Raw genomic sequence first — 16,875 nt, forward strand, 5'->3', positions numbered from 1 at the left:
GAAGTCTGAGCCTACCTGGGAATGGTGCCACCTCTTCATTCTTTACTTAAACCATTTTGGAAACATCCTGACAGACATACTCAAATTACCACAATGCCTTTAAATCTTGTCAAATCAATAGTCAGTATTAACCATCGAATCCCATTATACCCTGGGGCCTCTTTCATGAATCATAAAATTGTGCCAGATACGGTGAAGCATTCCAATGTAATTCTAGCACTTGGGAGGCTGAACTGTATGAAACTCGGTTTTAAAGAAACAAAACCTTTGCACTTAGCCAGGTGTGGTGGCACAGCCTGTAATTCCAGCACTTGGGAGGCAGAGGCAGGTGACTCTCTGTGAGTATAAGGCCAGCCTGGTCTACATCCTGAGTTCCAGGACAGCCAGGGTTTCTTAGCGAGACCCTGTCTAAAAAAAACTCTGCAGTATAGCTTGTTGTGTTGATGCACTGCCTTACGCCTGCTCAGAACAGCCTTGTTCGGGGTAGATCTTAGCATTTGGCCAGTCTTACTGTTCTGTTGTTGAGGAAGCAACACCATGGCCAAGGCACCTCTTAAAAAAAAACATTTAACTGGGGGCTTGTTCCCAGCTTTAGAGGATTAGTCTGTGGTCATCATGGCAGGAGGCAGACAAGCATGGCTGGAGCAGCTGCTGGAAGCTGCATCCTGATCCTGCAGCAGTCATGGAGAGATTCGCCGGGCCTGGCGTGGGTTCAGGCCGCACACTCTCTCCAACAAGGCCACACCCCCTAATCTTTCCAAAGATGCACTCACTGGGCACCAGGTATTCAAATATATGCGCCTATGGGAGCCATTGTCATTCAAGCCACCACATGGCCTAACGTGTGTGTCAGAGCACATGTTGGGGGGCACTCATTCCTTGGCCCTTGCATGACAACTTGCAGTGGTCAGTTCTCTCCTTCCACTGTAGGTTCTGAGTAATGGGTTCAGGTGTGGCAGCAGTTCCTGTACACTGAATCATTTTGCATACCCAACCCCCTTCTTTTTAAATGGGTCTGATATAGTCCAGGCTGATCTGAAACTTGTTGTTTATAGGATAGCCTTGATTAGCTATCACTCAGTTAGCACACTCAGCAAGAACCTGTCCAAACTGCATGTAGTGCACGATGGGTGCCAGGTAAAGGGGTCATGAGCCACACCTTTAATCCTAGCCCACAGGAGACAGGTGCAGGGGGATCTCTGTGAGTTTGAGGCCAGTCCGGTCTACAGAGAGTTCCAGGAAGCTGGGACTACACAGAGAAACCCTGTCTCAATGAAAAGGAAGGGAGAGAGGGAAAGGAGGAGGGAGGGAGAAAAAAAGAATTTATCTTTTGTTGAACAAGGTGGAGGGCTTCAATTTAGATTTTTTTTTTTAAGATTTATTCATTTATTATATATAAGTACACTGTAGCTGTCTTCAGACACACCAGAAGAGGGCATTGGATCTCTTTACAGATGGTTGTGAGCCACCATGTGGTTGCTGGGAATTGAACTCAGGACCTCTGGAAGAGCAGTCAGTGCTCTTAACTGCTGAGCCATCTCTCCAGCCCCCAATTTAGATTTTTTTTTAAAGGTTGTTTTTTGTTGTTGTTGTTGTTGTTGTTGTTGTTGTTTTTGTTTTTGTTTTTTTTTTATCTTTTAATTATGTTGGAGGCAGTAGCACAGGGTGTGCATGAGTACTGGTACTTGAGGAACTGAGAAGAGGGAATTGGATCCCATGGGACTGGAGTTAATGGTGGTTGTGAGCCAACTGACACGGGTGCTAGAAACCAGACTCAGTTCCTCTGAAAGAGTACTGTGGACTCTTAAACCCTGAGTCTTCTCTCCAGCCCCTCAGCTCATATTTTAAGGCCAGTTTTGCTGAGCCTGCTCTCACAGGCTTGTCCCTCCTTGGGAATTTGAGGTGTGGGTGTGTAAAAGGTCTACGTGTCCAGCTCAGTAAGACAGTGCCTATAAAGGGACTGGGATATGACTCGGGAGTAATGGTAAACGGTGCCTTCTTGCCTCCCACTCACAAGGCCTGGAGTGTCCTGGGCTTCATTACTAATACTACCACACAAATTTGTTTTTTTAAAGTTTGGCTTTAATTGTCTAAGAATAGAATCCTTGACAAAATAATTGCCAAGCTCTCTTCATAACATTACTTCTTAATAAATATCTTATCCAAATTGCATAAGTTATATTTACCAACTAAGCAAGCCCATTTCTAAAAATTAGTGCTTTGGGAGGGGTGCATGGCTGCCTCGGGGTATAGCTACTTGTCTGGCCTGTATATTAATTAATTAATAAATATCTGGGACCACCTTAAAATACACACGTGCACATACAGCTACACATAAAAATAACTTAGAGAAACATTTTCTTGGAGAAACAGCCCACCTTTAGGACTTAACATTTAATGTTACAAATAGGATTTACACAGACAGGAAGGTCAGCATCAGCCAGGCATGGTGGCAGACCCTGTAGTGACACTCTTTGCAGTGTAGGCTGGGTAACAGTAAGTAGTTTAAGGTCATCCTTGGCTGTATAATTCATCTGCACGATAACCTTTAGTTTCCTTTTCCTCAAAAAGGAAAGGTCCTCCTAGGATGTTCAGGGTCATCCTCACTGTGTGGCAACTTTGAGGCTAGCCTGGGCTATATGAGATTCTGTTTCAAAACAAAACAAAACAAAACAAAACCAGACTAGACTATCTACTTCAGGTGTCTCAAAGTGTTGGGCTGAATTCAAGATGATGTATGCAGAAGCTATTAGTAAATAGTAAAGGTTATACAAATATAGGTTATTAGTATAATACATGTATCATAATATAATCCTAATTTTATTCACCAGCTACTTATGAGTCAGTATTGTTGTATCAACTACAAGAAATAAAGGAAGTTCAGCAAGATGAAGCTTTGCAACTTCCACAAGATCTAGATTATCTAACAATCAAGGATGTGTCATTGTCCCAGGAAGTTCGAGAGAAGCTACACTTGAGTCGCCCACAGACGGTAAGCACACAAGCAGTGGGAAGAAGCAAGCGCTAAGCAAAGCCAAAAAGGGCTAGGGCTTTAGCTGTCAGTAAGAGCTAATGCTGTGGTCCTGAGCACTTGCTACTCGTGCAAAGGGCCTGGGTTTGGTTCCCAGCCATCCACATGGTGGCTCACAACCATCCATGATTCCAGTTTCAGGCATTTTTTTTTCCATCTTTATTAACTTGAGTACTTCTTATTTACATTTCAATTGTTATTCCCTTTCCCGGTTTCCAGGCAAACATCCCCCTAACCCCTCCACCTCCCCTTCGATATGGGTGTTCCCCTCCCCATCCTCTTCCCATTACCGCCCCCTCCCCAACAATTCCGTTCACTGGGGTTCAGTCTTGGCAGGACCAAGGGCTTCCCCTTCCACTGGTGCCCTTACTAGGCTATTCATTGCTACCTATGCAGTTGGAGCCCAGGGTCAGTCCATGTATAGTCTTTGGGTAGTGGCTTAGTCCCTGGAAGCTCTGATTGGTTGTAGTATGGGGTCCCAAACTCCTTCAAGCTCTTTCAGTCCTTTCTCTGATTCTTTCAATGGGGGTCCTGTTCTCAGTTCAGTGGTTTGCTGCTGGCATTCGCCTATGTATTTGCCATATTCTGGCTATGTCTCTCAGGAGAGATCTACATCCGGCTCCTGTCGGTCTGCACTTCTTTGCTTCATCCATCCTATCTAGTTTGGTGGCTGTATATGTATGGGCCACATGTGGGGCAGGCTCTGAATGGGTGTTCCTTCAGCCTCTGTTCTAAACTTTGCCTCTCTATTCCCTCCCAAGGATATTCTTGTTCCCCTTTTAAAGAAGGAGTGAAGCATTCGCATTTTGGTCATCCTTCTTGAGTTTCACGTGTTCTGTGCATCTAGGGTAATTCGAGCATTTGGGCTAATAGCCACTTATCAATGAGTGCATATCATGTGTGTTTTTCTGTGATTGGGTTACCTCACTCAGGATGATATTTTCCAGTTCCATCCATTTGCCTATGAATTTCGTAAAGGATACTACATGTGAATGGTGAGCATACAGACCCGTGGGCAAAGCCCTCATGTACATAAAATAAATCTAAAATATTCTTTAAAAGAAAAAAGGAAAGAAAAGAAACAGCTTATTTTTTTTCCATAGGATAGATGTTGATCTTTCTCTGTAAGAGATGAGAAAGCTGAGCTTACGAAATTAAGAATTGATTTGCCACAGAAATTGTGTGTGTCTTTGGGGATGGGGACTGTTGATTGATTTGCTGGAGAGGTGGCTCAGTGGTTAAGAGCACTGGCTGCTCTTCCACAGGTCCTGGGCTCCTACCACGTAGTGGCTTAGAACAATCTGTAAGTCTAGTTCCAAGGGGTCCAGATCCCTCTTCTATCCTTGGTGAGCACCGGGGACACACCATGGTACAGACTAACATGAGGACAAAATACTTCTACATATAAATAATAAAACGATGATGATGGTGGTGATGATGACAATGACGATTATGAAATGGATTTTCTCTCAAGTTATCTTCTCACATACACACTGGTATGCATGCACGCACAAGCAATCAATCAATCAATCAATCAATAAAATTTAAAAAGGATTTAGTTTGATTGCAATTATTCTCTAATTCCAGCCAACCATGTCCTAAAGCATTAGGGTGGGTGTATGTGTGTGTGTGTGTGTGTGTGTGTGTGTGTGTGTGTGTGTGTGTGTGTATGTGTGTACATATGACATAATTATTTTAGGTTAAACTAGACTACATTTTAGTGGTTTCAAATCATTCCCTAGATCCCTCTCAGGATTCCGTTTGTAAGCTTCTAGGAGAGGAAGAGAGCCAGAATTCTTCCACCCCATGATTTAGTCTTAACTGTGTGTGTGTTCAAATGTTCTTTTCCTTCCTCCTATTGTGTAGCCACTGAGGCAAAGCGGTCTAACGTAAACATTTGTATTTAGAAAAAAGATAGTCTCATTCTCCCTCTCCCTCTCCCTCTCCCTCTCCCTCTCCCTCTACCTCCCTCTCCCTCTCCCTCCCTCTCTCATTAAATTACAAGCTAGAGGTGGGACTTCATATTCTCCTCACCCACTCCTGGATGGGATTTTGTCTGGCTTGAACTGAGCAGGTCTTGTCTGTTGTGTTTTGAAACAGTTTTCTAAGTCATCCTCTCTTAGCTTCTTCCGTCCTCTCTTCCTCACAGATCCCTGTGATTTGAGGGGCTGAGCAGTCCAAAGTCACATAGTTTCCACATGTTGACAGTTGTGAGTCTATGTTCATTGCCATCTCTACCATATATTTTCAAGAAAGAAAGGGAGAGAGGGAGGAAGGGAAAGATTTCTTTTGTTTTCTGTGTATGAGTGTTTTGCTTGCTCCACATGTGTGCCCAGTGCCTGTAGAGGTCAGAAGAGGGCGTCAGATTCCCTAGAACCCGAGCTGTGGTTGTGCGCCAGCCGCCCCGTGGATGCTGGAGTTGAACTCTGATCCTCTGAAGCAGCAGCAAGTGCTGCTAATGACTGGGCCATCGCTTCAGCTCTCCCACAGATTTTCTTAATGGAAAGAAAAGGATATTGTAGCATTATGGGAAGGGGAAGGTAGGAGATAAAGAGTCTTTGTAGCCCAGGCTGGCCTTGAGATCTTTCTGCCTCAGTCTTCCCAGTGCTAGGAAACAGGTGTGTGCCGACCTGGAAGTAGCCTTCTTTGCTGAGAAGTGGTTTCCCTTTGTGACCAAGCTGGTTTCCAGTCTGTAGTCCTTCTGCCATGATGCCTTCTCAGTGCTGTGATGACATGCATGCCCAGTTTTCTTATGATCTAGCCAAGCAGTGGGAACACACACCTTTAATCCAGTCTTACATACAGTTAAGGAGACAGGTGGACCTCTTTGAGGCCAGCCTGGTCTATAGAGCTAGGTCCAGAACAGCCAGGACTACACAGAGAAAGCAGCATACAAAAACAACAATATGATCTTGCACACACCATTCTAAAACTTGCGAGCTGAAGACATAGCCATGTCTCATTTCCCTTGTCCTCTTTACAAACCTATTTTTAGTGACATCAGATTTGTTATGAGTATGAGTGTTTTACCCTCATGTATGTATCGGCACATGTGCATGCCCCGTGCTTATGAAAAACAGAAAAAGAGGGCATTGGATTCTCAGGAACTGGAGTTACAGATGCTGTGGGCTGCCATATGGGTGCTGGGAACTGAATCTGCATCCTCTACAAGAGAAGCACTTAAGTACCGAGCCGTCTCTCCAGCTCTCAGATAATTTTTAGTAGCTGCCTGTAATGGCATCTGCCTGTTGTCCTAACTGCTTACATGGGAGACTGAAATGAAGGAGGATCTCTTTAGCCCAAGAGTTCAAAAGTAACCTGGTCAGTGTAGTCTGACCCCAACTCAGAATCCAACTGGTTTACAGCCTGTCCTATACAGAGGTCAGGGGAGGGGACATCTGATTTGACATGGCTCATTTTGGTTCTTTTGTCATCTTTTTTTTTTTTTTTTTTTTCCGGTTCTTTTTTCCGGAGCTGGGGACCAAACCCAGGGCCTTGCGCTTCCTAGGCAAGCACTCTACCACTGAGCTAAATCCCCAACCCCTCTTTTGTCATCTTAATTCCTAGATTGGAGCTGCTAGTCGTATTCCTGGAGTGACACCAGCTGCCATCATCAATCTGCTCAGATTTGTGAGGAACACTCAGCAGAGACAGACAGCAGTGATGGAGCACCAGACCAATCAGTGCTTATGACGCAAAGGAACTGGGAGACAGAATTCTAACTTCCATTGCATAGGGGACTTGGATAGAGCCATGATTCTCACCCTTCATAATGCTGCTACCCTTTAATACAGTTCCTTGTGTTGTGGTGAGCTGAAAATACAAAATTATTTCATTGCTACTTCATACTTTGGTACTGTTATGAATCATAATGTAAATATCTGATATCGGATCCCTGTGGGGATCTCAACCCATGGGAGGTCCGTTGACTTAGAGAGTATGAATAGGAAATAAAATGATACCTGTGAAAATGCTGTTGGGAGGTGATTTTACGTTTGTCCTTGTAGGACAGACAAAGGTTAGTGGAAAACAATGTGTAACTCTCTCTGGGGCTCATATTTCTATAAATCATACAGTGTTCATCATAGTTAAGCAAAACTAAACCTGAGACAGTGTGGTGGAATTGACTTATAATCCCCCAATCACTTAAGAGACTGAAGTGGGAGCACTAGGAGTTCAGAATCAACATGGCTGTACAGTGAGGCCTGGTCTTAGGGGAACGGAGCCACTTACAGAGCCTGTATTCCTCCTCCTGCCTACCTTCGTCAGTGACTCAGAAGAACTCTCCCGTCTTCTGTTTTTCTGCATACTGGTGAAAACAAACGGGCATGCTTCCCTGACACTCTGGGCCTTCCCTCATTCTCTGAAGCGCCTCCGTTTGTGCCTACTTACTTTTTTAACTAAATGGTATTCTTTTTCTCTTTTTCTTCTCCAGCTCCCTCTTTGTGGCAGCTGAAGAGTTTTACAGCATGCCTGCCCTGTTGTTTTTCTGTTAAACTCTAGTAAAATTGTACTTGAGCTTTAGAAACAGAAACTACTCAGAGAGATGGCCCACGGGCTTGCTACATTTGCCGAGGACCTGAGTTCTACTCCCAGCTGATGCCTGTAACTCAGCTCAAAGGGTCTGATGCCCTCTTCTGGCCTCCACTAGTAGTAGCAAGACCTCCTTTGTGCCTCAAGTAATACCTTCCAGGAGCTTGTTCTTTTCAGCCCCAGGCTCTTCAGGAACTACCAGCTACTGTGTAGATGATGCCAAGTTAAGAACACCACTTACAACCAGTCCAGAAATGGGATCAAGTTATAACCCAGGCAGTGGTGGTCTGTCGTACACCTTTAATCCCAGTACTCGGGAGACTGAGGCAGGTGGCTCTCCAAGATGGAGGCAAAAGAAAGAAGGAAAGGGAGGGAGGGAGGGGGGAGAAGAAAGATAGACAGTTGTAAAGATAAAAATCCCAGGAAGTTGACTCCCAATGCCTGGTGAACATGTTATTTTGGGTGCTAAAACCAAGGGGACTAAGTCTGGGACTCCTAAAGAAGACAGTGCAGTCTAGGAGGGTCTCGGGCACCAGTGCAAGTCTGTCTGCAAGTGTGGAGACAGGGATTCAGAGGACAACCCATCCCTCACTGTGTTGTGTGCAGGTCGCTGGTATCCTATGGTGGTTTTACAGGTCACTTTTTGAAAAATCAATTTGTAGATTTGCTATTGATAAGCCCTTGTGTGAGGTTAATTTAGTACTGAGCAAATCACGACTTATTGGCCCTTTTTAGCCATTTGTCTTGTTACTGTAGGTTAGGAAGCCGTGAGACAGCCTTGAGTGTGGATGAAAAGTTATGACTGACTGTACAAAGCCACCCAGATCTGCTCCGTGAATTTTCCTGTCTTGAGAACAGTCTTCTGCTGGTGTTCTGTTTGATACCATGTACATGTAGTCAGGGGAGAAGCTGAAGAAATGGCTCAGCAGTTAAGAGCAATGGCTGCTTTAGCAGAGGACAGGGTGAGTTTCAGCACCCACATGGTGGCTCACTACAGTGTAACTCCAGTTCCAGGGGACATCCAACACCCTCTTCTGGCCTTCATAGGCATGTGGTACACAGACATACATGCAGGCAAAACACTCACACACAGTTTTTTTTATTCTCTAATTTTTTTTTCCAGTCCAGACTTTAAACCCCTCCTGGCCTACCTTTCCACTGTTCCACATCTCCCTCTTCCCCCAACCCCCAATGTCTCCAATGTCCCCACCCCACCTCACCTCCCCACTTGCTGGGGCCCCAAGTCTTTTTTTCAATTCTAGTACTAATTTAATTCTAGCAGGAAGATCAGAAATCCAGTCATCTTAAGTTTGAGACTAGCCTAGGCTATATGAGCCTGCCTCAGGTAGGTGGATGGGGGCTATCTGTAGCCCATGCAGTTTAATTTGTAGGTTAAAAACTGACTTGGGGGGCTGGGGTTTTAGCTCAGTGGTAGAGCGCTTACCTAGGAAGCGCAAGGCCCTGGGTTCGGTCCCCAGCTCCGGGAAAAAAAAAAAAAAAAAAAAAAAAAAAAACTGACTTGGGACATTTAAATCTTAGATTTCAGTACTTTAGAAATTTTCTGTAGTTTTAAACATTAGTGAAAGTACTAAAAAACAGACAAACTTATTTTGTAAGCTGGGTTAAGGGAGGTTAAAAGTGGTCATATTATTTCATACAATAAAAATGTTTGCTCCTGCAACTGACCCTGCAACTGATTGCTTTAACAGTAAAGCAGTCCCTTCATAATTACTGATGAACTGTGTTTGGTAATGCTGTACCCTCTTTCCTTTTCTGGTACATGGGTAGTATATAGTCCAAGGCCTGCACTGGGGTAACCAGCCTTTATGGGTAGACTGGGGGATAATTTAACCAAGTGGGCCAGATGATCCTGCTTTTCTCTTTAATGTCTGCCAGCCTGTAAGCCTGCCAGGGAGAAGCCCCCATGTCTGCTTAGGCTCCAGCTAGAGTGTTTTCAAGGGCTCCAGTCACTTGGGCCTTAGACCTTAAGGTCTGATTATGGGGGAGGCAACCAAATATGTACAATTTCAGATGGCCATTTGGGTGCAGTTCAGTTTTCATAGGTATGTACCATTAGTTTTAGTCTTTCCAGATCAGGTCTGAATTATGAATTGTATCTTTTGACATAAAATCTTCTAAAGATCTATTTTATTTACATTGGTGCTTTACCTGTATGCATGTCTGTATGAGGGTGCCATATCCCTGAAACTGGATTCAACAGTTTTGAGCCCCCATGTGGATGGTGGGAATTGAGCCTGGGCCAGTGCTCTTAATTACTGAACTCTCTCCAGCCCCCTTGATACTTAATCTCAAAAGGTAGCCATTATTTTAGTCCGCACCACATGTGCATGTGTACAAATACATAGACTACATAGCAAACTTTAGCCTGGCATGTAGGGTTGCACACTTGAGCAATATAATGCACACCTGTAACCCCAAAATTTGAGAGGCTGAGGCAGGATTGCCTCGGATTGGAGCAAAACATACAGGGCAGCAATCCCAGGCACTGTAACCCCCGCAGTGGGGAGGCAGACTGGAGGAAAACCACAATTCAAGGTCAGCTTCTAGTACCTAGAAGTTCCAAACAAGCTGGAGCCACATGGCAAGGTGTGTTCAAAAGTAGGGGTCTGAGGAGTGGGTGGCTGGAGTGAGCAGCTCAGCAGTTAAGATCATTTGCTACTCTTCCAGAGGACTTGGGGTCACTTTCTAGGTGGTTGCTAGCATCCATCTGTAACACATATCAAGGGGATCTGCTGCCCTCTTTTGGCCTCCATAGGTACCAAGCATGCATGTCGTACACAGACATACAATAAAAAAACACTATGCGGGGTTGGGGATTTAGCTCAGTGGTAGAGCGCTTGCCTAGCGAGCGCAAGGCCCTGGGTTCAGTCCCCAGCTCTGAAAAAAAGAAAAAAGAAAAAAAAAAAAAACACTATGCAAAAAAGAACCTTAAGACACATGCTAAATGGGAGGCGGTGGGGGACGTACTCAAACCAGTAGCTACACCATGAACTCCAAGCTAGCTGGGCTACAAGTTATCTCAAGAAGGGAAAAGAACATTTTTTAGCAATGAGGGAGTGGGGGAGCTCTTGCATCGTTTTCTTACCTCTTTTGCTTATACATAAGAACTACTGTAACAGGATTTTTGAATTTTAACTTTATTATGTCTCTTGTAGGGATCACAAACGGAACTCTCCAATACACTTTAATTATTCAAAGGCCTTTCAGAGATTCCATTGCGTGAGGTCAACACTATTTAATACCATGCAATTGTTTCCTAAAATAAGGCCATCTTTGACGTTAGTTTGCACACTTGTTCTCTGTAAAATGCCTTTCAGGCACAGGCCAGATTAATTTGCTGTTATCAGCTTAGTTCTTAATGCAGAAAAGTAAATTTAAAAAACACAAGTCTCATTATTTTGTCCAAGCTGGCCTCAAATCCCTATGCTCAAATGATCCTCCTGCTTCAACTTCTGAAAAAACCAAGCTTATAGTAAGCACCCAGGTAAATTTTAGTAAACCCAGTGTACATGGTGGTATATACCAGACTTGCCTACATAGCAAATTCAAAGCCAGTGTAAGCCATGCAAGACCCCATCTCAAGAAAGAAAGAAAACAAAAAACAGAAAAACCTTTTTAGATAACAAAAAGTGGCTTTGGGAGTGGTGGCATATTTTTAATCCCAGGTCTTGGGAGACACAGGCAGGTGGATTTCCAGGCCAACCTAGTCTTCAGAGCAAGTTCCAGGACATCCAGGAATATATAGAAAAACTGTTCTCAGAAAAATACATGGTAGAAAAGTACTCCAAAACTCACAAATTGAGCCAAACCTAGCTTGTAATTCTAACAATCCTCAGGAGGCTGTGAATAAAGATCGCAAATTCAAGGCCTACCTGAGCCTCTGGATTTTTCTTAAAGGAATGAACATCATTCCTAGGTTCACCCAGTACCTTCCCCCCAAGGAAAACTGCCACTAGGGGGTTCATTTAAACCCGGAGCCTAGCCGGGCTGTAAGATGAGGCAGTGTGGAAACAGCGTCCAAGAGCACTAGAAATGACTCCCTTAGTAGAGGATGTTCTTATCAGGCTTAGCAGCATTCTCACCATTTCAAGCCCAGCCTGGCTTCATCTACTTTATTTCTAAGGATGTTAGACTCCCTAGTCCATATGCAACCAAGACTGAGAATGCACCAGACTTTAAACCCTGATCATGGGATTGGGGATTTAGCTCAGTGGTAGAGAGGTTGCCTAGCAAGTGCAAGGCCCTGGGTTCCGTCCCCAGCTCCAAAGAGGGAGGGGGAAACCCTGATCATTAGTAACAACAGGCCTTTATCTCCCACATTAAAGTCCAAATGTTAAGAAACCAGAATGTCATAAATTCTAAGATTTTTGCCTACATGGGTCTTGTATATGGGCCTGGTACAGATAGGCCTTTAGATCCCCCAGAACTGTCACTGAGTGCCGGACAACTGTACCAGAATCTGTTTCATCAGAAAGTCCACACTAGTCATAACCAGCTCAACAGCTAGCCTACTTAGAAACACTTGGCTTTCTTTCATCTGATGTTGAGACCAAGGACTGCCTATGTATTTTGCTTACTTGGTGGAGGGCTTGCCTACCAAGCCTGAGGCTCTGGATTCTATCCCCAATTCTAAAAACATGCTTTTACCCTGTCTTTAAAGTACCAGTAGATGGTGCTATTCCACTGAATTGTACACTTTTGCATGCAGACTAGGTTTGACAAAACTTTTCATATTCAACAGACCCATTATGACCCTCATCAATTCTCCCAGGTAATCTTGATCCTTGGGGGGGTGGGGAGGAGGGTAACATCTTAAGTGAAGCTAGTTCTTTGACAATCCATTTTAACCAGTAACCAATAACCTGAACGAAGGAGCCTTCAAGCAAAGGTTTGCAGCAGCACCCCCTATTCCCACACCCACAAGCACTTGAGCAGTTACCAGTTTAGCCCTGAATGGTACTTCATTGGATGTCAAATATTCCCAAGGGTTTATTAGACTTTTGCCAAATCTCATCTAAATTTAGGCCACCTGTTGTGATCACATGGGCTTCATGCAGCCTTACGAGCACACATCCTTCAGGTTAGCATTGACTTGTTCGGACTTATTTCACAATTAGCTATTCTGGCAACTCAAGTGCTGTCACTGTAACATGCAAACCGTTACACTGAAATACTTAAATACTAGTTTCCTGAATCTCAAGAACAGCCTTCACCCTGATCTTTCCAGTTGAGGTGTCCCATTAAAATACCACCTCACAGTCAGCCTGTTTTACACCCTATTAGACAAGTTCATTCTGTAAGAGCCTTTTGCTTAGCCACTTTGGACTTAACCTGTTCAGCTATTCACATTCAACATTAGTCATGTAACTGAACTCATTAATCCTCCAACCTTGCTTCACTTCCAATATCCACCAACAGTGCAGTCAGTAATCCTATGTGATAAGCACACAGCTAAATTTTAGCAAATTTAGCTGTATGTTTAACAGTCTGACCTACTGCAGTTCCAGACAGATTGAGCTGTAGAACCCATGTCTGCCCAACTATACCACCTTGGGTTCATGCATCTAAATTGCATTTGTCCTAACCAGTAGGATTTTTAAGGGTGAGTTTAGTTTGAAAAATGGCCTTTGAAATAGCTCAGTCCTGGGGAGGTAACTGCTGTCATGCCAGATGACCAGAACCCGATCCCTAGAACATACCATGGGGACCCCATACAGTTAACTTTCAGCATTGACCAACACAGACTTCTCATTAAACTTGTTTTAATGGTCTCAAAATTCTGTGACAGATTTTTGGTCAAGTTGTTTCCATTAAAAAGTACTGATTTTGAAAACTAATAACTTAAAACTGCCACACACAAAAAAAAATGGTCCACAAAACATTCTTTCCTTCTGAAGGTTTTACGATGCATTGTTATCATTAACCAGTCTTTTACTATTAAACTTAAATGGCCAATTGAGACAAACAGTTCTGAGACCGTTCTTCCACCACTGATTAAGACTGGGGTGGCAGGTGTTAGGGATAATATTCATTTAGCCTTCTGAGCTTTCTGGGCAGACTTGGTGACTTTGCCAGCTCCTGCAGCCTTCTTGTCCACGGCTTTGATGACACCCACAGCAACTGTCTGCCTCATGTCACGAACAGCAAAACGACCTATATAGAAAAATACCGTTTGTTAGTAGTGCCTTGGTTATGCAAGCAACGTTTCATATAAACTTGATGTTCAGCATCATAGAAACTTTAGATCATGCTTACCAAGTGGAGGGTAGTCAGAGAAGCTTTCAACACACATGGGCTTGCCAGGGACCATGTCAACAATGGCAGCATCACCAGACTTCAAGAATTTGGGGCCATCTTCCAGCTTCTTACCAGAACGACGATCGATCTTCTCTTTAAGCTCGGCAAACTTGCATGCTATGTGGGCCGTGTGGCAGTCCAGAACAGGGGCATAGCCAGCACTGATCTGGCCTGGATGGTTCAGGATAATCACCTGATAAGAAAAACAGCATTTATTAAAATGTCCTCAGCCTTGTGACTCTGCATGCAACCAGTTTTGCCACCTGAATTTAAGAATGTTACCTGAGCAGTGAAGCCAGCTGCTTCCATTGGTGGGTCATTTTTGCTGTCCCCAGCAACATTGCCACGTCTAACGTCTTTGACAGACACGTTCTTTACGTTGAAGCCTACATTGTCCCCAGGCAGAGCTTCACTCAAAGCTTCATGGTGCATTTCCACAGACTTGACTTCAGTTGTTACATTGACTGGAGCAAAGGTAACCACCATACCAGGTTTGAGAACACCAGTTTCCACTCGGCCCACAGGGACAGTGCCAATGCCTAAATTATAAATGTTTTGTATAAGTAGATGTCTTATACAAGAGACATAATTATTTAAGACTTACACCTCAAAGAAATTCACTTCAAAGTTCTACTTAACGTTCTACTTACCGCCAATTTTATAGACATCCTGGAGGGGCAGTCGCAGAGGCTTGTCAGTTGGACGAGTTGGCGGCAGAATGCAGTCCAAAGCTTCCAGCAGCGTGGTGCCACTGGCACTGCCATCTTTGCGGGTGACTTTCCATCCCTTGAACCACGGCATCTACAACACAGGTAGTAAAACATTATACGATGTCCCTACTTGCAGCTTTCCACACTCAACTACCTTAAAGTCACTTACATTAGCACTTGGCTCCAGCATGTTGTCACCATTCCAACCAGAAATTGGCACAAATGCTACTGTGTCAGGGTTGTAGCCAATTTTCTTAATGTAGGTGCTGACTTCCTTAACGATTTCCTCGTATCTCTTCTGACTGTATGGTGGCTCGGTGGAATCCATTTTGTTGACACCAACAATTAGCTGTTTCACACCCAAAGTGTAAGCCAGAAGAGCATGCTCACGGGTCTGCCCGTTCTTGGAGATACCAGCTTCAAATTCCCCAACACCAGCAGCAACAATCAGGACAGCGCAGTCAGCCTAGAAGAAATTAGGCAGACATACCAGGTCAACCGAAGATAAAGCATCCCCACTACAATATTCCGGGTCTGGCGTGGGTACATTCTACACACCTGAGATGTGCCCGTAATCATGTTCTTGATGAAGTCTCTGTGTCCTGGGGCATCAATGATAGTCACATAGTACTTGCTGGTCTCAAACTTCCACAGGGAGATGTCAATAGTGATACCACGCTCACGCTCAGCTTTCAGTTTGTCCAGGACCCAGGCATACTTGAAGGAGCCTTTTCCCATCTGCAAATGACTCATAATTAGTACACCCAAGACCTTGCTTCTACTCCCCATTTACAGAAAGTCTATCCTTCCATTTGCCTTATACTTGCCTCCGCAGCCTCCTTCTCAAACTTTTCAATGGTTCTTTTGTCGATTCCACCACATTTGTAGATCAGGTGGCCGGTTGTGGTGGACTTGCCGGAATCTACGTGTCCAATTACGACGATGTTGATGTGAGTCTTTTCCTTTCCCATTTTTGCTTTGAATTAGCGGTGGCTTTCACAACACCTGGAAACGGGTTTAGAAAATACCTTTGAACCGCTAAGAGGCTTGAGAATTAGCCTCGCTCCAAACTCAAAGGGGCCAATTCCAAGAATGACTTCCAGCGCCAGGCTGGCCTGACTAGTCTCCACCCACCAAATGTGAACAAACTCCAACGCCATTAGATCCCCTCCCCCCGCCGCGACGAGCGGTGCTCAAGAGAAGCCCGAGGTGACTATGCGGCCGATAGACCACGGGGTCACAGGAAGCAGCGGCCGGCGAGGGGCAAGGCCCTCTTCCTTTGTGTGGGTGACTCACCCGCCCGCTCCACCGGGCTGCCGCGTCCTCCATTTTGAGCTCCTTGCAACAGGGCCCCGGGAGCGGCCATCTTTCCGCGCAAGCAACTGGTGCCGGGCGGGACGGCCTCACCCTTGTTGGGAGGCAAGGGAACGCGGCACCGCCAGGCCAGACCGTGCCCAGTGCTAGGGCCACATGGCCCAGGTAGGCTAAACTCACGCCCGATTGCTTCGGAAAGCCACAGGCCTCGCCCCATCCAGGTGGCGTCGGACATGTGCTCCGAAGGCGGGCGGGCCCCAGTCGCCCCTCCTGCCCTTCCATTCCTATCCAACGTAAGCTTCATGGGCTCCTTAAGAGTGAGCCCCACACCCTCCCTTTGTTAGCCCATGCTGCTGGAAGGCAATCGAGGGCAGCAAGGACAAAAAACGCATAGTGCGGCCGGAGTGGCACGCGGCGGCGGACACCACGCTAGGCCTCAAGCCGGACACGAGGCGAGGTTACGGGGTTGCCGCTAGGCCTCGCACTCTCACCCCCGCACCGCCCGCCACTCGAAGTGGGAATGCTCACAGCTAAACCCTGCGGACGACACTCGCATATCAGCCCGGCCCGCTCAGAGCAGGGCTCCAGCTCCGGGGCCCGCGGAAGCCACACCCGCCACTCACCTGCGTTCTGACGGCAAACCCGTTGCGAAAAAGAACGTCCAAGGCGACTACCGCACTTATATACCGTTCTCCCCCACCCTCGGGAAGAGGGCGGAGCCAGCACACGACACCACTTTCCCAGTTTGCCCCGCGCCAGCTCCCTGGCCCCCGCTCAGCGCGCCCCTCCCCCCACCGCCGGGGACTGTGAGCTTGTGTGCTCTGATCTACCCGCGCTCAGCCCTGGGCGCATGCTCCTCGCGCGGTCGTGGGGCGGCTACAGGGATTTGGGTCTGTGAGAATTTAGGGACGGTCCCTGGGCTCTCCCCTTGCGAAGGCGATCCCTCCTTTTGTATGAATTACTCTGTGC

At 45.7% G+C, this 16,875-nt stretch overlaps 2 protein-coding genes across 5 annotated transcripts in view; one reads left to right on the plus strand and one right to left on the minus strand.

Annotated features, from left to right (window-relative positions):
• The window catches only part of Mto1 (mitochondrial tRNA translation optimization 1), a 25,397-nt gene extending 18,392 nt beyond the window's left edge, over positions 1 to 7,005 (plus strand). Inside the window, exons 11-12 of one of the 2 annotated variants that reach the window (XR_015626483.1) lie at positions 2,832 to 2,992; positions 6,599 to 7,002. Coding sequence is in view for 1 of the 2 variants with exons in the window: in NM_001106841.1 (NP_001100311.1) it covers positions 2,832 to 2,992; positions 6,599 to 6,724 (287 nt within the window). In the remaining variant the exon portion in view is untranslated. 2 annotated transcript variants of the gene reach the window in all.
• Positions 7,006 to 13,330: 6,325 nt separating this feature from the next.
• Eef1a1 (eukaryotic translation elongation factor 1 alpha 1) lies at positions 13,331 to 16,564 on the minus strand. 3 transcript variants are annotated; one of them, XM_087560314.1, is made up of 8 exons: positions 16,435 to 16,564; positions 15,420 to 15,597; positions 15,151 to 15,330; positions 14,762 to 15,058; positions 14,533 to 14,683; positions 14,165 to 14,421; positions 13,841 to 14,075; positions 13,331 to 13,738 (listed from the first exon to the last, which is right to left on the minus strand). In XM_087560314.1, exons 2-8 carry the CDS (start codon positions 15,561 to 15,563, stop codon positions 13,614 to 13,616), a joined length of 1,389 nt encoding a protein of 462 aa, XP_087416440.1. In that variant the 5' UTR covers positions 15,564 to 15,597; positions 16,435 to 16,564; the 3' UTR covers positions 13,331 to 13,613. The 3 variants fall into 3 exon arrangements, with proteins under 3 accessions (XP_087416440.1, XP_087416441.1, NP_787032.1); XM_087560315.1 differs by having other exon boundaries at positions 15,889 to 16,564; NM_175838.2 differs by having other exon boundaries at positions 13,339 to 13,738; positions 16,530 to 16,561.
• Between the last annotated feature and the right edge of the window lie 311 nt (positions 16,565 to 16,875).

The sequence above is a fragment of the Rattus norvegicus genome, chromosome 8 (genome assembly GCF_021556685.1).
Source record: "Rattus norvegicus strain SHRSP/BbbUtx chromosome 8, alternate assembly SHRSP_T2T, whole genome shotgun sequence".
Lineage (NCBI taxonomy): Eukaryota > Metazoa > Chordata > Mammalia > Rodentia > Muridae > Rattus > Rattus norvegicus.